The sequence below is a fragment of the Lissotriton helveticus genome, chromosome 3_2 (assembly GCF_964261635.1).
Source record: "Lissotriton helveticus chromosome 3_2, aLisHel1.1, whole genome shotgun sequence".
NCBI classification, from domain to species: Eukaryota; Metazoa; Chordata; class Amphibia; order Caudata; family Salamandridae; genus Lissotriton; species Lissotriton helveticus.
The window spans coordinates 117,963,662-117,988,705 of NC_136062.1; the positions used below are offsets into that span (position 1 = coordinate 117,963,662).

At 44.6% G+C, this 25,044-nt stretch overlaps 1 protein-coding gene across 4 annotated transcripts in view; it reads right to left on the reverse strand.

Annotated features, from left to right (window-relative positions):
- RFX7 (regulatory factor X7) overlaps positions 1-25,044 on the reverse strand; it is a 511,194-nt gene that overhangs the window by 21,008 nt on the left and 465,142 nt on the right. For all 4 annotated transcript variants that reach the window (XM_078684878.1, XM_078684877.1, XM_078684876.1 and 1 more), the window contains exon 8: positions 22,125-22,420. In XM_078684878.1, coding sequence (XP_078541004.1) covers positions 22,125-22,420 — 296 coding nt within the window. The remainder of the gene's footprint in view (positions 1-22,124; positions 22,421-25,044) is intronic.

Consider the following 25,044-nt stretch of genomic DNA (forward strand, 5'->3'; position numbering starts at 1 on the left):
CCATTTATTTATCTGTTTTCAAAACCAACACATACATAAAAATGTTGTCATTTACAATGCCAATAGCTCTAACTTTTTCAAAGGCGAAACCGTTGCATTGTAAATGCTTGTTTTTTTTTAGGAGAGCTTGTACTTCTTCCCTGAGCAACTACTGATGTGGGAAAAGTTTGTGGTTGCGAGGGGAATCTTGTGAGTGTGGAATTGAGCTTCAGACAGTAAACATGTTGGATAATATCCAACACCCACAAGTTGGAGGTAATAATCTGCGAGGCAGGTAGAAACCCTTGTAGTTGAACCTCAATATGTGTTGTGTGAACGGTGTAATGCATGGGGAATCAGGGCTTTGCGGCTGTGGCAGATGGTTGTGGAAATCCGCCCTTGCCTCTACTTTTGGAGTTGTTAACCGTATATCAGCCGGAGTAGTAACCCCTAGGCGAGGTGGTTTGTCCTCTGCTATGAAGTGTAGACTTCACAGGAGGTGGTCTTGGAACCTCAGAGGTAAGAGGAGCGGACAAAGGAGACATGATGACATGGTATCTGCAGCACACCAATGGCCTTTCCCACGCACTCCTATAAAAACCGTAACCTGGTCCTGAGGGTGACCTGAAATTTGAACAGATAGAAACGCCGTCGGACCTTCAGCACAATCCTGGACGCTACCTTCATGCTTTCCTCCAAAAATGTATTGTACTCCTAAAAAATGTATGGGAACCTTTAAGAGCCCAATATATATATATTTATTTTCTTTTCTGCACAGTTTTTTTGCTGTTTATAAACTTTCACTTGTCACATGCGCTGTTCACTTTATTTTTAACGAGCACTGTTGTGCACAAGTCTGTACACTCTACAGACTTGTAACTGAGTGCTGCTATTTTGCCCTTCCTTATGTCAAATCTGTCTAATACACGCTAAATAATACATTCATTGGCCTTAAGTGCTTTTGGTCTCTGTTTCCCTTCCCTTGCAACTTTTATGTGCATGCGTCTTTGAAAGTGAAATTGTCCTTTAAATAATACCTGTTGAGACAGTGTTGTTTGCTACATATTAACTGGGTTTAGGGGTATCCTCCTGTGGTTTGTTCCCATGTAATTTATTTCTCTAGCTGCAGCTTCGGAAGCATTAAGGGCACAGTGATTGTAGTACTAGATATTAATTTGCCCTCTGAGGCAATTTGGTATGCCCTATTTATGTTCATCTGGGAGATATTGGAGTACTTTCTCTATCTCGTCCAGTGAGCTCTAGCCTATCTGGAGAGGAGGCAGATAGAATCTGTGCTGCGCCAATGATTGGCAGGCCGTCCTCTTTCCCGCTGTGCCACCATTTTATACTTTCCTTATCTGGAAGAGGTGCTTCGCCAGGTGTTTGTGAATTGCTCTTTTTAAGAGCTGTTACTACAACCATAGAGTCTGGTAGAGGTTGATGTTTGAGATATATATAGGGTCATTAGGTGATGCTTTATATTTTTTTTATCGACTCTTGGTGGTATGACCCTAGATCTGACCGGGTCACTGAAAATGCCAGTGGTGTAACAGAGCATGCCTTTGAGCATGGGCAAGTATAGTGAGGAGTGTTGTGAAGAGGAGAGTGTTTTGAATTAAAAATAAAATCATCTCCTAAGGGTTCTGTATATAACAACACCTTATAGAAAGGCGGAAGGTCTACTTATTAAATCATGGTAGATAGTAGTGTTGTGAGGGGAGGTGGTTTCATAGGATAGAGATTGGGCCTGTGATAGCAGGTACCTCAGTGCCATATGTATCCCAGGGATCAGTCTGGGTGGGATATCCAAAGTGTCTTCATCATCTCCACCCACCCCATGTATTAATGTAATGACCCTTCCAGGGAATATGTTGCAGAAAACAGCTGGAGAAGTACCTCGCTTAATCTATGCTGCTTTTTCTGAGTGGCAACCTACTCTATAAGTGACTGGCCGAGAGCAAGCTGTCTTGTGCTCGATCTCGTGAAAGCATACAATTCCCTTGAATGGAATTACATGTTTGCAACTCCCGATTTTTTACAGGTGACCCGCTTGCTCTATGCAAACCTGGTAGTGAGAGTAAAGTCGGGACCATACATTTCAGCTGCGATCCCTGTGGGACGAGACAGGACTGCCCATTGTCCCCTCTCCTTTTCGCGCTTGCAATGGAGCCGCTGACGGAGTCGCTAAGAAAACAACTGCATGATGGTATAACACTGGGCAATGGCACGCACGTGGCGTCATTGTATGCGGACAACCTGTTGATCTATCTGCGAGATATCACTCGAGAACCAGAACGTCTAGCTCAACTCCTTCAGGAATTTGCAGAGGGGTGAGGGCTGAAGGTAAATGTGGCTAAATCCAAATTGTAGGCCTTTCACAGTGATTGTCGTGACCCGGGCCTCCTACTCAACGAAGTGCAGTGGAGCGCTGACACCTTCCGATACCTGGGTATACATGTGTACTGCCAGCCGCTAGACCTTTTAGACGGCAACTTGGGCAGGGCACGGACATTGGTGAGATCCCAGATGCAATTCTGGGGTACGCTCCCTCTCGCAGTCACCGGCAGAGTGGCACTGCTCAAAATGGTGGCCTTGCGGATATCCCTGTACTCCTTTGTCAATCTGCCCATGTATGTTCCCGCCTCCCTTTTTGCTACACTGGACGGCCAGGAACTTTATCTGGGGTCCCAACCGGCATAGAGTAGCGATTAAAAAGGTGTATCAGCTTGTTGATTAGGGCGGTTTGGTTGCACCTTGATTTGAACATTACTATCTGGCGGCCCAAATTTAATGGATCGTCAGATGGATGGCAGATCGTCAACTTGATGACACGGCGACCAAGCATCCCCCCTATACACTCCCTCAGATCCTAGCGCTCTTCCACTCCAGCACGCGAGTGCGACCTCCTGAACCCCGGTTCCTAAATGTAGCATACATGTGCTACTGTAGAAGTCTCTTCCTCACTCGAGGCATAACGCCCTACTTCCCTGCGCTCCCCCTGGAAGGTGCTCCCACAAGCAGGGCAGCACTGACAGCCGCTGAACTACAGTACTGGCACGAAGCGGGTATATAAACCATAGGTGACCTCTATCGCGAAGGCTCGCTTATTCCTTACACTACATTGGTGTCCGACGATGGATTTCCCTCAGGACAATTCCTTCTGCACCGCTCATTAATGGCAATACTCTCTGAGAAATGGGGAGACCTCACAATGGAGCCGCCAGCAAATCTCACTGTGCAGTATATGCATGTCATGGGACGTGGTAGGCACCTGATGCAATAGTTCGCGGCCTCTGTACGTCTGCATGCAGCAGTAAGCCTAAATTCCCTCCACTAAAATAGGAACACGACTTGGGTAGGCAGTTCACAGATAAGGAGTGGGAGCAAGTGTTGGTCAGCCCAGTTCAGATCCCCCAGAATGCCAGATTTCGACAAATTCAATACTACATTGCACCGAGGGCGTACCTCAAGCCAGCTAACATCAACAGATATTTTCACCGTGCTGATTCAGCCTACCCCAGGTGTGCCGCTGTTGATGCGTACCTGGTGCACATGCTTTGGGGCTGCGCTAGACTGGGTGGTTAAGGCAGGGGTGGTGGCTACGCTCTGCGCCTGCACTGATTGAGAGGTGCCCTTTGATTGGCCGCCTACTTGCTGCATATATTTCGCAGGACACGCAACACTAAAGTTACCCCAAGATTCTCAGATTTAGGCATGGTGCGGATTTAGGCATGGTGACCGCCAAACGTCTAATTACCAAAAGATGAAAGGCACCTGATTCGCTGTATATACAGGCCTGGAAGCACTCTAAACTTGCATGGGCCAGGGCTGAGGGTTTAGAGATTAAACGTGAGGAAACCCTGGGTCATAGGAAGATACCTATCCCCACAAACTGCGAAGCAATCCTTGTGGCACTTCAGCAATGCATGGATCAATCAGATTAGTCCCTGCAGATGCCTAACCCGGCGAGGTGATCCCGAGCATGCGTCCAGCATTCCTACACCATCCACTGGCATGTTGATACGCATCTGAACTAGACGTTAATCTCCTGGACACGCAATGGGGGTGTACACAGCGACACGCATTCGTACAGTCACCAGCAGTTAAACTGACTCCTCCAGCTCCCCTTTACAATGTTGTACCGCACCTCCTTTGTTCATTCTCCCCTCTTTCATTATTAATGCACAATGTATCAATGGAGTCTAAGTTATACTAGACCTGATGCGATATGCATAATGTGACACCTCTGTAACAACTGCACGATAAAATGGGTCATATGTAATGGCCAGACAAATGTAAGACCATATGGACAATTCGCAAATGCGTTCTGCAGTGCTATAAGATGTGGCGCTACATGTTGCAGCAAATATTTTCGCTGTTAAAAATGGAATGTGACACTCAAAACTTAATGAAGATATTTAATTTAAAAAAAAGCTGGTTTATGGAGTGGAGCGGGTGTAGGTGGTGTGCGGATATGTATAGGGCTAATGATATTTCCAGTGTCAGGGTGGATCACGATGTGCTTATGTCTACAGTCCAGTTCCTCTTGCAGTTTTTGAGGCACAGGTACCCCAGACTCCATCACACGTGCTGGTTGGAGAGGTGTGAGGGGGTTGTTTCGGCACCGATGCCAATGTTTTTGGTGCCTAAAGTTTAGGCTCCGGGGCAAGTGGTTTCCGTGCTGACATTGGCTAGTGTTTCGATGCTGAAGATTTCGACTTTAAAGGTTTTGACCCAAGGCAGGAGTAGTCAGCTTCGAAAGTTTCGGCACTGAGGTAGGGCTGGGTGTATATGAAATATTTGGTTGGCGCCGACCATGGGCAGAAGGCAGAGACACACAAAAGCTGTTCGTTTAATCACTGAATGAACAAAATGAGGGTGGAAAGCATAAGGGTGCAAATCAGTGGCAGAAGACTCAGGAGGGGCCGCGGCAGATGCAAGTTGTCTCAACGATGTTAAAGTCGTCAAATTGAATGTGATGGAGAGAAAGGGGACAGTGATCGAACATAATACTGACATGAAGTAGGTATAGGCCAAGGAAACTATGCACAACGGAGTTGAACTAGAGTAGAGAAGCACTCGTCTGAACCAGATGGCGCAAGAAAACAACCTAGCGATGAAGTTGATGACCATGTGCATTACCAGCAAGAGGAGAATCACACACACTACCTCGTGACTTGAAAGACTTCAATGAAAAACAACTTACACACACCATAGCCCAACTCTAGATGGCAGACTTATGCTAAGCATGAATATGGCCCAAGGGCATGGGAGCAACTTACATGAGCACCAGATTTAGACTTTGGTCAGAATTTCAGTATAGACTACAGCATGTATCAGGTACAAGAAACTTTGCTGTTAATTGTCGATCCAGAATGCCATTGCATAAAGAGGGAAAGGAAATAGTGATGAGCTGGATGATGTTGATACAATGTATATGGTAAATATTGTCAGTGAAGTTTTCAATGGGGAATTATGTGAGAAGGAATGGTAAGAATCCACAGAAAGTGATGATATTTTGTGTAAATGAAGAAGTTTGTGGTCAGTGGATCACCCAATGTGAAAAGTTTGAATAGAGAATGCATTCTGTTTGGACAACTTGTGGAGTATTGGTGGTTTCTAAGAGTATGCAAGAAAGGATACTTTCCCTGGCATACAAACGTCATGGTTAATTTGTGCTATGAAGCTCTGAGTAATAATGGGTTTTTGGTGGACTGGGATAGACAAAGCAGCGCAACATTAAGGAATTGTAATGCAAGTGTTATCAGTGTTAACGCACAATTGACTGTGCATTCTCCCATCATACCTGTTGGATCTCGGGCCATGCCATGGAACAAATTAGCCTTTGTAGCACACCCAGGTTAGCTCTGGTACTGGTTAATATTTGTCAAGTGACCTAAGGTCAAGATCGTTGAGAGCATGTGTGTCTGCACTGTTATAGAGTTTCTACAGGAAGATGTTTGAGAGAAGGGTAACCTGATGAATTGGTGACCGAAATGGTACCTTATTGGGGTCAGCAGAAATGAGATTGTTTTCTAAATCAACTAACGTTTGCCATACTAGAACTTCTCTATACCATCACAGGAGCAGTGGAATGGTTCAGATGATTAACTGAGTGCTAAAGGATCAGTTGCAACTAGGTTTGCTAATTAATATGAGCTGGATATCCGTACTGAAGGACTTGTTGTGGGCTATGAAAACCACACCCTGTAGAAACACAGTTGTGGTACCTTTTATTCTCATGAGACGAAGAGTAGCGGATAACAATCGGAACAGAGAATGGATGTATTGCAAGTTGGTGAAATGTGATGCAACTAGGAAAGTGCTGGATGTGCGTATGACATTGTTGGCAAACTACAAAGTCTATGGTGGTGTTGGTAGGAATTTGAAAGTGAGAGTAGGGGATTGGATCAGGATTAAGAAACTGGTTCATGTAAGAAAATGCTGGCCAAAGTTTTCTACGCCTTTGTGAGTTACTGAGATAGTGGACTATGTACATGTTGTGGAAGGAGGATGTTGTGCGTAATAAAGATAAAATATCAGAGATTTCTGTCAATTAAGCCTCACTGGTGTTTACTAAGTTGGGACTGAATTGTGATGATGATGTCGCAAAGGGAGGTTTGGTTACAGATGATTTTATAAATGAAGGAGAAAATGTTCAAGGTGAAAAGAATGCATATACGGTTTTGGCGAATGAAGCAAAGAATTCGAGACGAGAGAAGCACGATCGTGGAGTGACTAGAAACGTTTTGAGAACTGTTCGCTTCTAAGATTATGTTGTAAGCTAATTTGAATTATTGCCTCTGGCATTGAAGTGCCACAGTTCTTGGTACATGCTTTGAAACAATATTGTTGCTGTTTGTGTGGTGTGTTTATTTTTATATTTGTATCCCTTCCTATTACAGATTTGTGCTCTTCTAATATTCAGCACTTCACTTGTTTGATTCATATTGTGTTCTAAATGATTAAAATTAAGTCACATGGTTTAAGTTTGTCATATTTGGTTACAAAGGAAAATTTATATGAGGGGGTTTCTATCAGAAACTTTAAGTTTCATGTCTGGAATGTGTATGCTGAAGCTTGGTTGTACGCCAGGGTTGGCAGTTGCTGCCCTGGGATGAATGTAACTATATTGGTGCCAAAAGCTTTCCAATTAGGGCAGCACCTGCCAACCCTAAAATAAAAACAAAATTCAGCATACACATCTTGGAACACACACCTTACAGTTTCTGGTAGAACCCCCCATAAAGGTGTAGAAAGAACACTCATCATTATCCACCAGTACTACAAATTGACACTTTCTTAGCCTAGCAATTTGCACAGATAATGTATTTATTTTTCACATTTTTAAAGCGCACTGTTACCAGCCGGTGTCCTGGCGCTAACTGACCACTCCTTGAGCTTAACCTGAAAGTTAATGTTTAAAAAGCCATGTCTTCAGGGCCCTCCTGAAGGACATCAGATCCGAAGCCTGTCTGAGGACTACTGGCAGGGCGTTCCAGGATTTTGCTGCTCCCAGGGAAAAACTCCTTCCCCCCCAGCGAGCCTTCTTAACTCTTGGAACCACAATCAGCCCCAGATTGGCTGACCTAAGTGACTTAGCTGGTTTGTACCACTGGAAGAGCTGTGTCATGCAGTGAGGGCCTATTCCTTTGAGCGCCTTAAAAACTACACAAAGAGCTTTAAATGCAATTCTCTTGTGCACCGGTAACCAGTGTAGTTTCACCAGATCCTGGGCAACCGGGGCAAATTTAGGTGTACCCGTGATCAGGCGGGCCGCTGCATTCTGCAGAATTTGCAGTTTATTGAGCAGCCCTTGTTGCGCATTAAGCAACAGGAAGTTGCAGTAGTCCAACCGGGACATTACTAGTCCCGTCACCACTGTCATCCTGTGCTCATCTGGGAGAAAGGGCAATACTTTGCGTACTGTTTTCAAGACATAATGGATTGCTGAGGATAGCGCATTTGCTTGAGGCCCGAAGGACAGTGTGTCGTCCATCAGTATCCCCAGGTTTTTGACCTTAGCAACTGGGGAGGGAGGGGTGCCCATTTCCTCCGGCCACCATCTTGGGGACCAGAAGTTGTCTTTAGCCCCAAACAGGAGAACCTCGGTCTTAGATGAGTTCAGTCTGAGACAATTCCGTGCCATCCAGTTGCTGACTGCACGCATGCAGTCTTTAAACCTGTCTGCCGTGCCTTCAGCTCCCCCCGGTAGCAGTGACACCACAATCTGCGTGTCATCTGCATATGATGTTAAGTTAAAGCCGAAGGATCTGATAACTGGGACTAACGTGGAGACATATACGTTAATAAGAGTCGGACTCAGGGATGAACCCTGAGGGACTCCACGGGAGCACAAACGGGTCCGATCCAAAATCTCCTAGGGCCACCACCTGGTTCCTGTTGGAAAGGAAAGCTTGCAAGATCTTAAGTGCTTTCCCCAGAATCCCACAGGTCTCCAAGCGTTCCACCAATAACCTGTGGTGGACCATATCATAGGCAGCGGACAAATCCAGCAGGATCAAGGCAGCTCTGCCTCCTGCATCCATCACTGATCTTATATCTTCTGCTGATTTGATCAGGGCCGATTCTGTGCTGTGTCCCGCCCGGAATCCATGCTGTGATGGATCCAGATGTTGTCCCGCCTCCAGAAAAACACTCAGCTGAGTGTTCATTATTCCCTCTATGATCTTAGCCCCGTGTGCAGCTCCCTTGTCGCTCTCTTCCGCAATACCTATTAGGCCTAGCTCTATTACAGATGACACTGGGAGAACTAGGAGCTCCTCAATCACCTGATAATTGGAGGGTTTCGCACATTTGTACCCTCCCTATAAGCTGCCACCAGCCTCCTCGTTAGCTTGCCCGAATTGGCACCCATTGTTAACAAATTTGGTCGGAAACCTGCTGTACTACAGCTTTCTATGGTCTTATATGTTTTCCGTTGTTGACTTCCATTGGTTGCCTTTTGTTACTCGCACCCACCCTGATCATTTGCTCCTGGGCGAGCCTTGCGCTGCCTCCCTGATCAGAGATGGATACCATCCCTCAGACAGCTAAAATATTGGCTAATACTGACATAATTAACTGAAACGTTCAGGAATGCACACTTCTTCCTATAAATATGCAGTGTACTCCTACTTACGCCACCAGGCGACACACAAAGCATTCATGCAGGGATCCCACCTCACTTAAGCAAAGGCTGTGCGGTAACAGAAGCGCTGGAGGGGTAAGGTATTCTCTACTAACTATTCCACAAATTCTTGTGGTGTCTTGGTGTGGATAAGTGCTGAGGTCCCCTTTGTTGCTGAAGCCACTCTTGCGGCCCCAGGGGAGCACTAGGTCTTCGCAGAGGACAAGTCAGAGGGTCATCATGTACTGCTTGGAGCCATATAGGCTCCTAACTCAGAGCAGGTAGCCTTCTTGGATGCCCAGTCTGGGGCTCTGCTGTGCTGCAATCGTCTACCTTGGTTACTGAGTGGGGATGTTAACAGAATACTGGATGTTGAACTGGACAGCTACATTCCCCCCCTCTCTCGCATAGCGCCACTTAAAACGCACAAACATTATCTGGCTGGCTAAGTCACTTGAGTCTGTTAGATGTCTGTCAACTGCTCAATGTCTTTATCTCCATGCTTGTATAGATTGCAGGATTTAGTTCCGCACTGTTAGAATTGGGGGTCTCTAGTTGGCACAGGTAGGTACTTGTGACAAATAGGGACCCTCTCCTCTAGTCAGGATAAGGGGATTACACTCCTACAATAACCCCTGCTCACCCCCTTGGTAGCTTGGCACGAGCAGCAAGGCCTCATCTCTGAGGCGTTGTAAGTTAAGCATTTGTGACCACATACAGTAACCCAGTGACAACACTACAAATGGACACCACACAAGGTTGCATATCAAAAATAAGTATATTTTATATAGCGTTACCACAAGACCAATAAACGACAAAAATAATCCACAGTACTATTAGATTTCAAGAGTTCTGGTTAAAAGGCTTAATTTAAGGTTCTGTGCGAGTCAGTAGCCCTGTCCGGCTACAGCGTTGTTGAAATAACACAGAGTCTAGCAAATCCAGCAGACCGCATCGGTACGGGCACACTCAAATGTCGACAGACTCAATCACAGTACCGTTTACTTGAGGCGGCCGGCACGGATCTGCAAGCCGGTTTCGGTGTTCGTCGCGGTGCAGAAAAGAAAGCGTTGCAGGATGCGTTGTCCCTCGATGCGGTGCAGGCAGCGGCCCGTTTACAGAGTCGGTGGATCCAAGGCGTGCGTTGCAGGGCGAGACGGTGCTACGATGCAGTGCTTGCAGCTTGCGGTGCGGCGACAGAGCCGGAGTTCAGGAGCTGGCGTCGATCAGTCCGGACAGCGGTGCGAGTTGGGCGGTACATCGCAAAGCGTGTGAGGTGGTGCCCAACTCCGGTGCGTTCACAGGACACGAATTAGTAGCAGTGACCGCGTCGGTCAGACCAGTACGAGTCAGTGTAGCGAGGCGTTGCACGTCGCGGTGTCCACCAGTCGCGGTGCAGGGAACGGCTCAGTGAAGACGTCTGGATGGAGTCGGTGAGCTCAGAGCTTGCGTTGTTTGAGGCGGACGTTGCTTAATGCGGTGCCTACAGGACACCGGGCCGGTCGTGAGAGTCGGTCACAGATCCCTGCCTCTGTAGCCACTGAAACAGCGTTTCCAGCAGCAATCCACAAAGGCTGGTGAAGTCCACTGGTCCTGGGACTTCGGTCAGGGGTCAAGCTCTCTTCCAAGCCCTAGGAGATCTTTTGCACAAGTTGAAAGTAAAGTCCACAAAGGTCTTTCTCCTCTCTTTGGCAGTAATGTAACCACTGCAGGCCAATCCCCAAAGCAGCACTTCAGCTTGGGAATAGTCTCCCCTCAGTTTCTTCAGGTTCCTCTCCTCATCAGAGGTTTCGTCTTGTAAGTCCAAAAGTGATCTAATTTCATGGGATCAGGGTCCCAATATTTATACCCCAAAATCCTTTGTTCTCGGAGGGAAGAGGGGCCTGTGCCCAGTCAAAACCAGTTCTGAAGCACTGTTTACCAGACTTCTCCATTCCTTCCACAGTGCAGGGCAGGCACATCAGACGCCCCACAGGAGGTGGAGCCAGCATTGTGGAAGGCAAGTACAGTCCTGGAGCACTTTGTTGAAAGTCTTCTTTCGCTTCTTTCAGTGTGCAGGGCAGAGTCATCAGACGCACCACAGGGGGTGGAGCCGGCATTGTAGAGGCAAGGCCCAGCCCTATTCAGGTCCCAGGTGCAACTCCTCTCTGTCATCTAGATGCAGATCTCCCTATTCACCACTGGGCTGCCCCAGCCTGTCTCTTGGAATCCCCCAGCCCTGTCACTCACAAAACCAGACGAAGGGATACACAACCTCGCAAAGGCAGGCTTAAATGGTTAGACAAGCAAATACCTACTTTTTAAAAGTGGTATTTGCAAACACAGAATATTAAAATAAACTTCACTAAAATATATATTTTATTATTCTGAGTCCAGGCATACTAAACTCGAATTTCTACCATGTTATCTGAGTCTGTTGGGATAATAAACAGGCAATAATCTAGCAGCCCATTCTGGCCTATGGAGAACAGGTAGCTTTGCAATAGTGAAAAACGAAAATGGCTGTAATTCATTATTAGGACATGCCACACACATCAGGGCTTGTCCTACCTTATACTTACAATGCACCCTGCCCTTGGGCCTACCATAGGGGTGACTAATATGAAGTCAAGGGAAGGTTTAGGGACTGGCAAGTGGGTGCACTTGCCCAGTCAGCATGACAGTACCAGACGGCACGCAGACTCTGCAATGACAGACCTTAGACACGTTTTACAAGGCCGCTTCTGTGGATGGCACAACCAGTGCTGCAAGCCCACTAGCAGCATTTGGAATTACACACCCTGGGCACACTCAGCGCACTGTTCTAGGGTCTGACAAGTAAACCGAATAGTCGATCATGGAATCACCAATTAATATATTCATTTACAATAGGGAGAGCATATGCACTTTAGCACGGGTCAGCAGTGGTAAAGTGCCCAGAGTCATAAAATAGCCAACAACAGGTCAGAAAAAATATAGGAGGAAGGCAAAAAGTTCAGGAATGACCCTGCAAAAAGGGTCGAGCCCAACACACACGTCACTTTCAATGACTATCTCTGAAGAACCCACTCTGACCATAACCCCCACCACCTGTAGCTATGCTGGGATTACAGTCGTCCAATATGAAGGTGGGGTTTGCAAGCGAAGGCGCTAGAGGATCATCCATTTTTACACCTCCCTAAGCAATGGTAGATCAGAATACTTTGACATTAATGTAGACACTGCCGCCTCCAGAATGACTGATCGAGTGGGATGCCTTTAAAGTGGCGACCATAGGACATTGCCAGGGCGGTGTCCTGAATATGACCAGTCAGCTTGATAGAGAAATCTCCCAAGCAGAGAAAACGTTTCTTGGATACAAGAAGCAGGTGCAATCTTCCGAAGAGGGCAGGCGCACCGCAACCTGCATTACTGGAGAGACTTCGGTGCCTCAACTATGAGGCTCACTTTGTGAAGACACATTCTGAGGCAGATAAATTGGAAGCACTACTTCCCTGGCTTTTCCGGCAAGATCAGCCACAACGTCTCATACTGGCCACACGTGCAGAGTCTGGGATTCTCATACATGCACAGAGGAGTATATATGCTGCATTCACCACATTTACACTTGCTTATACACTTCGGCAGAGGAGGTAATGTCTTTCTTAACTAATGTGTCTCTTCCTCGAGTGTTACCGACATAATACTTTGAGACCAAAGAGGTTATTAATGCACTCACCGCTAGCAAGACTCTGGGAACTAACTGGCTCCCGCCTGAATTCTATAAAGCTTAAGCTTCCATTCTTGTCCCACGCTTGAAAATGCTATACAAAGAGGCCATGCCAGCTGCCTGTCTCCCACCCTCGCTTCGTGGCGCTCTTCTTTATCAATTCCAAAACCTGGCAGAGATCCCACGTCACCGGAGTCCTATCGACCAATGCCTATCCGCACTGTAGATTATAAAATGCTTGCTAAGATCCTATCAGATCGTATAGTCCTGTTAGTCCAACATTTGGTCTACCTAGATCAAAATGGCTTTGTACCAGTCAGAAACCCTTCTCTCAATCGGAGTAGATTATTTTGCATACTGAATTATGCCCCACCTCTGGAACTGGCAAAAAGAACAATTGATGGATAGAATGCAGAACAATGTCATACATTCACCCCAGTACAGAGATATGGGCCTAAATACATTGTCCAGGAAAGACATGGCTTGGCAGTTCGGGCTCGACTGTTCCCATGAGGCACAGGGTCAGACTGATTTGCATATGGCCATGTCTGAACTGGGGTGGCGGAGTGAGCCAAAAAATGATGATGGATTAAACCCAGATCAGTTGACTGGGCGTGAGTGCTTGCAATGTTCAACACTCCGTCCATCATCCCCTTTGGTTTTGCTTTGTCCGCCTATGAAACTGGGCAGGTTGGCTGGAGTTAGATTTAGAAAAAGCTTTCGACTACTTGAAATGGGCCTACCTGTTCAAGGTGCTTCCACAATACGACCTGTGAACCCGCTTCATTCACTTGATAAAACTCTTTTATACCCAACCTTCAGTCAGGGTAAAAATGGGTCGTCTCATATCTGACCTGAATCCAATCCAATTTACCGCTACTGTGACCAATCCTGCTCTTCAACTAAGTGGTGCGCCCTTACCATGGCGGCCCATCACGGTCTGCTACTTGGATATAAGAATATATCATAGCCCTAGGTGGCAATCCAAGGCGTGCTGTGACCTCCCTTTGGGCACAGATGGCTTTCTGGTGAAACCTACCGCTTTCAGTGGCAGACTCCAGAGTACTCATAACAATGGTGATGCTGCCAAGCCTTCCGTACTTTTTTTGTAAACCTCCCTCTTTTCGTCACTAAGTCCTTCTTTCGCTCAATTGAACAACAGTCAGGAGATTTAATTTGGCATGCTACATGACGTAGGATTGCCCTCCCTAAGCGTTACCCAACGCCTCACCAGGGAGGTTTTAGAGTCCCACATTTTGAGCATTACTATCTGGTTTCTCAGCTGTAGTGGGTAGCCAGGTGGCTATCAGGCTGCCAGCTGGACGGCACTATGACTGCCTCTCCCCATGGAAACTAGCATGTCTGCTTCATCTTTTTCATCCGTTTTCCAAAACCGTATTACTCCACTCTCACCTCATGCGGATCATTTACCGTTGTTTCCGAAGAAGTGTTTTCCTTACCCACTCAGTGATGCCATATGCTCCAGCCAGTTGCTTGGTACACCTTGGGTGGGTTGCTCACTATCCTGGAGGATATCCTTGGCATGAAGTGGGTCTCCACAGTCTTGGTATCTTTATCAAGACGGCTTTCTCCTATCACTGGAGGGACTTATCACAGTTGCCAGGCTTCATCAGGTCTCATTTCTGCTATACAACTCCCTTATCTGGGCGATGGGTGTACACTGGGGCGCAATTCAGCAGGAACACACAATGCATCTAACAATCCAATATTTGCATACCATGGGGGCGGGCGGCCATCGCATAAAATGGTTTGCTACACAGACTTTACATATATATGTTGCAGTGTCTCTCACTTCACTACGCCACCACTGGGACCATGAGCTGGACAGGACCTGTTCAGACAAAGAGTGGCAGAGCATCATGCATACCCCGCCTTGGTGTCTTGTAATGATTTTTTCAAGTTAATACAATACTATATACTGCACAGGGCCAACTCACTCCAGACAAAATCACCTCCTACGTGCACTGCACAGATGTTGTTTGTCCTCGCTGTCTTTTGTGAGACGCTGATTTCCTGAATATGTTCACAACATGCCCGTCGCACTCCCAGTCCTGGCAGGGCGTCACAACTTACTTAGTGTGCTGCACGAGGAATTACTCGCTGGCCACATGGGAGGTGTGCATGCTAGGTATGTTTCAATGTATCAAAACGAAAAGATCAACTGCGCGGTTCATAGATCTGGCCCTTCTACTTGTTCAGCGCTTGATTGCTCGCAGATGGAAAACATCCACTCCCCCTATGCTCTCTGCCTGGGCGCACTCCTTGGATGCCTGGGCTCAAACTAAGAACTCGGCCTTCCACAGGGAAGATATTAGGAGCCTGTGTAAATACCCTACCTTTGCCAGTTTGGACACTCTGCTGAGTGAGTTACAGACTACCTTGAAGAATGATAACATCTCCCCTTGACGCTCCTCCATCCAATGCCCACTTGCGACCATCCGTTTTCCCCCAAATGGCAGATGATTCTCTGAGTGATGACTTTCTCCTACCGTCAGTCCAAGTAATGTGCATTTCGGTGCTCTAGTATTGTATCAGTTTCCCTTGCGGCTATGGTCAAGTTCATTTGCTTGATGTTCTGATGAGTTTCGTCTTTTTATTGCCTTTTCAACTATGTGCTATTATAGCTCTGTTACACTAGTATGCGCATTTTGTATTACCTGCTGCTCTACACGCCTCTACAGTTAAGTCATTAATGGATGTGCGCTGATCAACGGTGTGGAAAACTGTATGATATATCTGCTGATTGCATGCTGAGCTGCAAGTGTAAAAATATAAAACTGTTTAATAAAAATATTCAAAAATAGAATAGAGCATGACAAAATTTAAAAACATGTCCTTAGGTCCGAGGTGAGATTGAACGGCTGAATCAACTCTAGATCCACAGCAGGTGAAAAGAGCCCTTTGGAGGGTCCTACCTCTCTGAGATCTGGCTCTTAGGCACTATAGCAATAATCTAGGATTCATTAAATTAATTTATTATTCTTAGGCATCTCCTTTTCAGCTTATGAGTGGAATCATGTGAGGCTCCTGCTGGCACTCTGAAACGAAATGATGTTATTGCCATGAAAGTTTGGAAACATTTTGCCAGCTGAGAGAGGTGCTCCCTGTGATATGCAAATTATGATGGAGGATGTTAATGGAGAAAACTGCCAACTACTTCAGCTGTTAAGTGAGTGCCTTAAGTTCAGACTAGCAGGCGCAGTTTACCTAACGTTGAAGAGAGACTTGGTCAGGAAGATTGAGAGCACAATGTTTTTTAATAGCTAACTCAGCAGCGTCCCATATTATCCACTGCATCAAATGGAACAAGGTTTAACTCTGGGGGCAGAGACGGAGTCAGGGATGGGCTGCGATCATCAGCGTGGTACTCTGACAGGAGAAGTTGGATTCTGCTCCACAGTTTAAGGTTATAGATTTACTGATTCAAACATTTACTCAACTCCTTAACTTAAACTTAGGTAGAGAGACCTAGTCAACATTGTGGTGCAAAAAGTAAGCAACTTTATTCCATTTAGCAATGGGGTTTTGGGACTTTTGTGCTCAGATAGTGTGACTTAGCCTGGTGTAGTTCAGTTCTAAGAGCAAGAAACGTTTGATCCTTAAAGATGTAACAGGTTGAACTTCTGGGCCAAACAGGTACTCTGGGACAGGAGGAAAAATTATCATGAGACCTGGTGCCTTCCTCTGCTAGGCTAAGGGATTGGGGGGAATTAGGATTGTGCACTTCAGTAACTCCCTGACAGGAATGGAATGGTCTTCAGCAAAACATTCTGATTTATCTTCTAACTAATCAAATTCAATTCCTGCAGGAATTATGAACTTTTACTCAGTGTGCACGCTGATTCCGAGTAAAGTTGCAATGATGGTAGTCCATTACAACCACAGGGCAGTTGTGACGGCTTCTCAAACTGAGATGTAAAGGTTTTCTATGTCAGCTGCTGTAAAAAGTCATGGACATAGCACACATGGTTTAAAGACAGAGTACTGTGGCATAAACTACCTGAGCAAGCTAAAAAACAATAGTAACTAACCTGATTAACTGAAGGCTGGGTACACCCCTTCAGAAGCAAGTTATTGAGCACAAGAACCAGGTTCTGAGCTACACTAAGATGAAAAAAGGAATCAGCAAGCGTCGCCTAGAATTTACACACAAGGTCCAGGCTATTATCTCTCTTGTTCGGTCTAAACTCGATTAGGCCAATAGCCTCTACCACAGATTAACTTTAGAAACTATAAAAAGACTACAATGACTTCAGAACTCTGTTGCCAGACTATTCTTACATATAAAGCCACAAGTCCACATCTCAGTGCCTTGAAAGCCCTACATAGGTTACCGGTTGCCTGAAAATCCACATTCAAGCGGCTTTGTATCACCCACAAAGCGATACATGGAATAGGAGCGCTCATCATCAGGAATAAAATCAACAAATACATTCAACAAAGGAGCCTCAGCTCTAGAGTGGCACCTCGCCTTAAAATCCCACAATATAGGAAAAAAAAGATAGGTGGCACCGCCTTCTCTATTCAAGCAGCCAAACTATGGAATTCTTTACCCAAAACATAAGATCCACGGATAACAACCTTATCTTCAGAAAGACTACTCAAAAGTTGGCTCTTTCACTCATAACCACCGTACTCAAACATAAATATACAGCATATCTATGTGTATATTAGCATTTATTAGGACTATATATGTGTACTTGCATATGTATACTGCTTTGTATAAACATGTATAATATTTACTTTTATAAATATATATTTGTTAGTTCTGCTTCACAAATGTACACATTACTTATGGTTATATTATTCTATGTTTAAAACGTATATAGGTGACTGCATAAATAAGTGCATCTTTATCATAACGATTTATCTACAATTCCTTCACTATTAAATTACAATTGTAAAAAAAAATTACAAATAAATTAACTTGATGTACAGCAACACTTGGAAGTCTGAGTTTATTCAATACAATCTAAATCTACATATATTACCTTGCTTATACATATGCACCTTCTCTATACTTCTACATCTTTATAGTCATTACTTTACTTCAAATTTAGCATCTCCAATGCACTACCCTATATCTCACTCTATACCTGCCTCAATATATACTCCCCTTCACTCTCTGATTCATCTCAAACACACTCTCCAATGCACTACCCTATACCTCTCACATTATATCCTGTACCTTCACTCTGACTCATCCTAAACCTCATTCTACTACCATGATCCCAAAAATAACACTCTCGACCCTTCCTTCCTCTACCCCTCCTTGCATAACCTCATACCTCTTCTAGTATTCAGATCTCCCAAACAAGCCTTCCTAAACCCTTCCCTCTGACTCTTCCCCCACCTCCCCTTTGCTCATCCCAAACTTCCTCCTACTGCTTATAAGCTCAAAAAAATGAAACAAATGAACACTTTCTAGACCCTTCTCTCTTCAATCCCTCCACTATACTTTTCAATCCAAGTAACAAACTCACATGGCCAGCGCTCAAATTACTTTCATAGCACTCTATACTAATTCACCACTAATCATCTTGGGTTCCGGATTTGCGTGCTACTCGCCGAAATAGCGCCTTAACGCCTCGGCAGGGGTAGTAAGTGCTATATAAATGCAATTTCAATATATTCAAAAGGGCAATGTCTGTGTACAACGAACTTAAGTCAGCCATTAGGTAAACAGCTTATTCATATTTGTGAATGGGAATGAACCATGTCATAGAATAAACAAGTGCAAATGGACAATGTTATTGGGTTCTTGTCCATTAAGCATACTGAGACAACCAAGTGAAAGCGGGTGCTCATGTCAAAGAGGGAATGGTAATCCTGCTGAAGACAGCGCACTACATGGGAGAGGGTGTACATGCTAGACAGGGTGGTTCTAAATAATTAGTGATGGGATAGGTCCGTTAGAAGAGACTGCTTACAGCCTGCCAAACACTTTCATGCCCCTCAGCTTTATTAAGAAAGCCATTATTGATTTTCTGCTGAAGATCTGAATTGGAGATCTTTCAGGGGGCACAGAGTTCAGCTATTGGCACGGCTTATTTTGGAAGGGAGATTTAGGATAGATTGCGGGGGAGGAGGTATGAAGTAGGCTTGTGTAGTTAAAAAGGAAACACCTAGGCAAAAACAGACACCCTTAAACATGTCAGTTCCTCATCAATATGAGCAGCATTCTCAGAGGATGTTGATCACAAAGCTCTAAAGTCACACAATAATAAAAGCAGTAAGTCAAAAGTGGCTAAGGGCAAAGGCAGGTGGGAACAGATGGCAAAGAATTTTAGCTCACACCATCAATGGTGGAAGGTTGAATGATGGTCTGCTGCTAGCAATGCATTTTTTAAAGAGCCTCTCGTCTGGGATACCAACAATGCAAGCAAACAGTCTCAGACTCAACCTAAAAAGGAAATAAACCATATCTAAAAAGTAAATAGGCACAAGTGCTACATCTGAGGCAGTGGGCGCTGCTTTTGTCCTTGCACAACCTATCTGTGTTCCCAATAAGTTAATACTGGTCAGAAGCTAGATAAACAGCAGTTAGAGAATGTATGTAACAAGGTATCTGCAGCACATAAGCAGATGAAATATGAAATGTACATCAGACTAGCAGAATACTTTAAAACGAAATTATCTCTATCACTGCTGCACATTAGCCAATGTCTCGCTCCCCAATACTCACAGAGAAGTAGGAATATATTTTGCTGTGTAAACTGCAAACATTTAAGCAAACAATAAAAAGGAAAAACAGATTCGGGAATAAAATTACTTGATGGCACAATAATGCACAGAATGAGAATCCAGACACTATTCATGCTGCAAAACATATCAAAGTTCACGTTTGCACTTTTTTTTCCAATTCAGAAAGGAGCAAAAAGGCATTTGCTTTAAAGAACACCATGTCTGCGGTGGTAAGGATTCTATTGGGCCACTACTCCCATAGGCTGAACCTAAAAACAAATCACCCATGCCTTCAACATGTACCCAATCTTGAATCCCTTCCCCCTACCCATGTACATTATCCTGAAGGGTACAGCATGTGACTGCTTCCTACCCAGACTAGATACACATGAGCACAAAAACATACAATTTGGAAAAACCTACTAAATCGGACCGTAGATGACCACAGACATCTCATGACATAAGCGTCTGCTACAGACTCCTGAAGATTTGTACAATCCTCACAATAAAAAAGAAAAGCTAAATGCCTACTGCACACAACAAGAGGATAGAGTAAATGGTTGTGCCACGATGGACACCTTAACGATCAAAATTGCAGCTGTCAGAAAGAACACCAATGTCTTTTTAGATAAGATCTTCATTTAATAGTCTTTGAAGCCAGCCGACACGTGTTCCGTCGGATGGGAGTGTACTTATTCCGCGACTCCTCAGGGCTGTAGATTTGAGATGCCGCACAAAAGGTCGCAAAGCCGGTGATATTTCCGACCCAGCCCCGCTCGAGACCAGGTTGAATGTGTCGGTCCGTTTGGAGTACACGCGGTTCTAAGAGGTTGAAACCTCAGTGCAGGTACTTGGTCATCAGGAGGTAGTTATTCGGCAGAGTAGACGCTGGCAAAAGTCTTCGGAAGAATAATGTTCTGAGTTAGTTCCTAGGAGGTGACATCCCGAAGGTCAGTAAATTAGAAGAAGGGGAGTACGGGAGCTCCCAGCTGTTCGGTTGCCCTGGTGCAGGGGATTGTATCGATGCAAGTCCCACGGGTAGCAGTGCAGGAAGCCGTGTTCCCGGACACATACAACCTGGTCTCGAGCGGGGCCGGGTCGGAAATATCACCGGCTTTGCGACCTTTTGTGCGCCATCTCAAATCTACAGCCCTGAGGAGTCGCGGAATCAGTACATTCCCATGCGACGAAACACGTGTCGGCTGGCTTCAAAGACTATTAAATGAAGATCTTATCTAAAAAGACATTGGTGTTCTTTCTGACAGCTGCAATTTGATCATTAAGGTGTCCATCGTGGCATAACCATTTACTCTATCCTCTTGTTGTGTGGAGTAGGTATTTAGCTTTTATGTTTAGCGTGTTGTCCTTACAACACACGCCTTTGATGGGTTATAGGGCTCATCCCCTCGCCTAAATTGCACCACCGCTTCCATTTTGCTTTCACAGTACCCTTGCGTTAAACAGTAGCAGAGCGCACAGCATTTTCCCTTATCCCCAAAACTCTTTCTTTAGTTTGAAATCCTCACAATAAAAGCCAAAGTTGAAAAGAAAAGCATTAGCGGAAAAAGCTGGATAGAGCTTTCCTCTATCCACGGATAAGGACATTTTCAGAGAGAAATTAATAGCTGCTTCATGGCTATCCTTATGTCTCACTCTGGCCTATCATCAACCATCAGTTATAAGGCTTCTCATTAATAAAATATCCCAATTTTAGACTACATGCAATGCTCTAAGCTCTCCATAGCTCCACTCCCTGCTACCAGATTGGAAAATATAGCCTCGAAATCAACGAGGATCGGAAAATGCTGATCCCTCCTACTCGAACATCCAACTTTCAGGCGCGAATGCTGCACGAGCCTGGCATTCTCTAGCAGAGCAACAGAGGTTTGGGACTCTCTCCCAGCAGACCTTCACTCAACCTATTGTCTGTTCACATTCAAAAGAGAACGGATGTAGAAAAAAGGAGAGGATGTAGTCCTACGGCTAGAGAGGTCGACCTCGAAGCTGGGGAGCCGGGTTCGAGTCTCCGCAGGGATGCTCAACATCCAGTGATTCTGGACGAATCACTTAATCTCCCCGTGCCTCACAAAAATGACTGTGTACTTCTGTAACAAAACTGGTTCTATGTAAAGCGCTTTGATACCGAATGTCTTGGTTCTAGTTCGAGATATATAAAACTTTAAATAAATAAATAAAAAAACCACCTCAAAATCCTCCTGTTTGAGAGGCACTTGGGTTAAAGTAGAGATCGCTGTTCACATCTCAAATGTTGACATGACCTGTCTTCGGTGCTACAAAATGTTTGTTCTTTCTGCTCACCTTGTTATTTGCTAGATGATTTACTATGATGGTTAGTTAACTGCTTGTAACGTTTCTGCTAGAATGAACTACTTGCTCCTTATTTTCCTGGTGCTAATAGGTTGTTTTATAATGTTTGTTAACCGGAACTTACTTCCTGCCTTTGGCTTTATATAAAAACTGAAAAATAAATACATTATTAAATTAAATAATGCTGGTAACTTCTACCTTGAGTTGCATCGCTAATGCATTGTTCTTTATAGATGTAAAAAAGAATACTGAGCAGCATATATAAAATAAACCAAAATGACACAGTATAATTACCGGAATCGGACTAGAAACTGCAGCCACTACAATGCCAATGGGTTGAGGAGAAAGGATAGCGGGGCTTCCATTAGAAACGCTTGTCACCCCGTTGCTCGAAGACCCTTCTGCTTTCTTGGTTAGGCAATCTCCTGGTAATGGTGACTGGAGTTTCTGCTCCTGTTGCTTCTTTTGGATTTTTCGCTGCAACTGCTGCTTAGCATCAACCGGCGACGCCAAAGTCTTCATTTGGGGATGAAACGAATTGCTCTCCGCCGTGGGTATAAATGCAGAAGACTGAGAAATGCCTTTGATTCCTGAAAATGAAATATTATACATTAAGTTTCTGCAAGTGGCACAGATGTCCATTCAAGTGAACAGCTGTTGTAACACATTGTAAAAAAAGATCTTTTCCAACTCTGCTATAAATGCCTAGTGCAATTAGCACTAAAGAAGCTAAATCGGCAGTAGCCTAGATCTACAGAGCCAATAAAATCAACCCTACTTTGACAGAGGGAGCGCCTGCAAAACCAATCCGTTATAAATGAGGTAGGGAGAACGTAACATTGGGAGTGGCATAGTGAAAAAGTCCCATTGGCATTCATTAACGTAGAAGACTATCAAAATACATCATTTGGAGACTTTCAATGGCGCCTTACCTTGAGTCAAGCCCAGCACTCTACACTATTTGGTGGAAGGACTCTAAAGTGGGCAGCTGGTTAACAGCACTGCTGAAGATATAGATATAAAGGAAGTGGATTTCTGGTTCTAAATGATACAGATACTCATCAAATTGTCATTATTGGAAAAGTAACCAGGAACTGTCCCACAAAGGAAGAATAGTGGCAAAAGTAAAATTGTGCATTTACAATGCACGAATGCTGATCAACAGTGATAAGCAAGCACTGGCAAAGGCAATAGGTCTCACCTTTATAATGCGAGTGCTGAGCTGTTTGTTTTGTCAATGTTTGTCTGTATAGTATGATAGAGAAAAAGGAAACACAACTTATAGTACCTCAAAACTGTGCATTTATTTAAATTGCTTCAATCTTTATAAATGTCTTGGTTTATTTTTCAAACAGTTTTCATTCAAAAAACCCTGATCAGAAAAGAATAAGGAAGTGTCAGAATGTAAAGGGAAAACGTTTAAGGAGGACTAATTTACTTTCCACAGCATTCAGCAGCTTAATATTCTGCATTAGCCCAGTAAACAGAGTTATTGGCCTAGAAGAGAATCTGCATGTTAAGTACACCTTCTGCCTCACAGACCAGATGAGTGATTTCAGGAAATGCCCCATCCTCCAGCGCAATAAATGCCTTTGTGTGCCAAAACTGTACTGACCGTTTACCCTGCTAGTGCTGTGTCTCAGCGCTGTTGATCCGAGTTTGATCTGTGATCCAATTCTATACTATGTTGCAAGCATTCCTGTTTCTGTGCCAGGAAGGCATTGGCTGTCCATCTGCTTGCTAAAAACTGGTGCAGTTTCTTGCAAGTTTTTACTGTATTGATAGCAGTCTCAGTTTCTAGTTCATGACAACACACCGCTCAAGTATCTCTTTACCTTCCTAGTTCCACGCTTGTTCAATGCTCTAAAGAATTTTTTGTCTCTCTTGATCGTACGCTCACAATTTCCTCTTTGCTCTAGTTTTCAACCTGAGTTCAGTTTTCATGCTGTGTATTCAGCCTTTTGTCTGCTGAAGATCTGATGTGTCCTATTAGTTCTCATACTTGGCTTTAAATGGATAATTAGATTAAGGCTGTTGTGTCAACCAAAGCTGATTTCAAGAGCGGCGCATCTCGACAAGAAATGGCTCACATCAGTTATCAACAAAAGTATAGAAGAACACGGCTGTGCTCTTTGTATACCACCGCTGTAGCTCTTTAGATAAACATAAGGCCTGGTGGTGACATTGGATGGAAGTGAAAGGTGGCCCCTACCACTGCACACATTAATAGTGCACAGAAGAGGAACTATAGGAAGTCCAGAAGCTTTTTTTCAGGGTTAGGAGTTGAGCACCGTAGCCATAATTCACTGTGGGAGGTAAAAGCATGCACTTAGGCCAAAGGAGAAGACTATTCCAGGGCAGTGGCAATGGGAACGACAGGTTTCTGAAACTATACATTGTGTGTGGTAGTTCTGGAGTGGTACAGAGGTATAGTTAGCAAAAATAGGGTACAGGTTGGCCAGCTGTGCTTAATGTGTCTTATTGTTGTAAACAGGTTTTACGCAATTTAGGAAGTGTATTACATTATCGAATCTTGCTATGACAATGGATCATCTCATTCTATATTCAGAACGTGGTTAATGTGGTTTATGAGGTAGGATAGGACCAGGACGCAAAAGTTCTTGGAAGAGTGAATTATGGAACTTGGTTAGGGCCTCTTCTGTACTGAAAGCGAGCAGGTTTGGTAGCAGTGAGTGTGGATAGGGATGAACCGGAGGCATTACAGGATGAGAGAGAGTGACAGATAAGGGAAAGGATGAGTATTATGTGGGCGACTCGAGTATGGAAAGGACATTCGACAACCAGGCACTCTCCAACCAAAGGTATGTCTATATTCCCTCCGGACAGTTTGTGTGCTACAAGGCCACACTTGAAAGAAAATATGATGAACCGCTGTGTGGCTACAGAGCATACAAGCCTCTACCGAGTCCTAGACAAGAAGTTTCAGACATTCTCCAACAGATTAGTGAGGTTGCATGCTCCGTTGTAGATAACATTACTATTTTGTAGTCTGAGAGCATAAAACAAATTCATGGTTAAGAAATTGACATTTTTAGCTCGTCCAAGTGGCCTGAACCAAAAATGGTTAATCTATTTTTATACATGAAAGGCATGCACATATTATGTTGCTTAGCCCCTATCCATTGCTGAGGTGACGGGACAGTTACTCATTCATAGCACGTATGAATCTATTAAATGAGACAGACTACTTTAC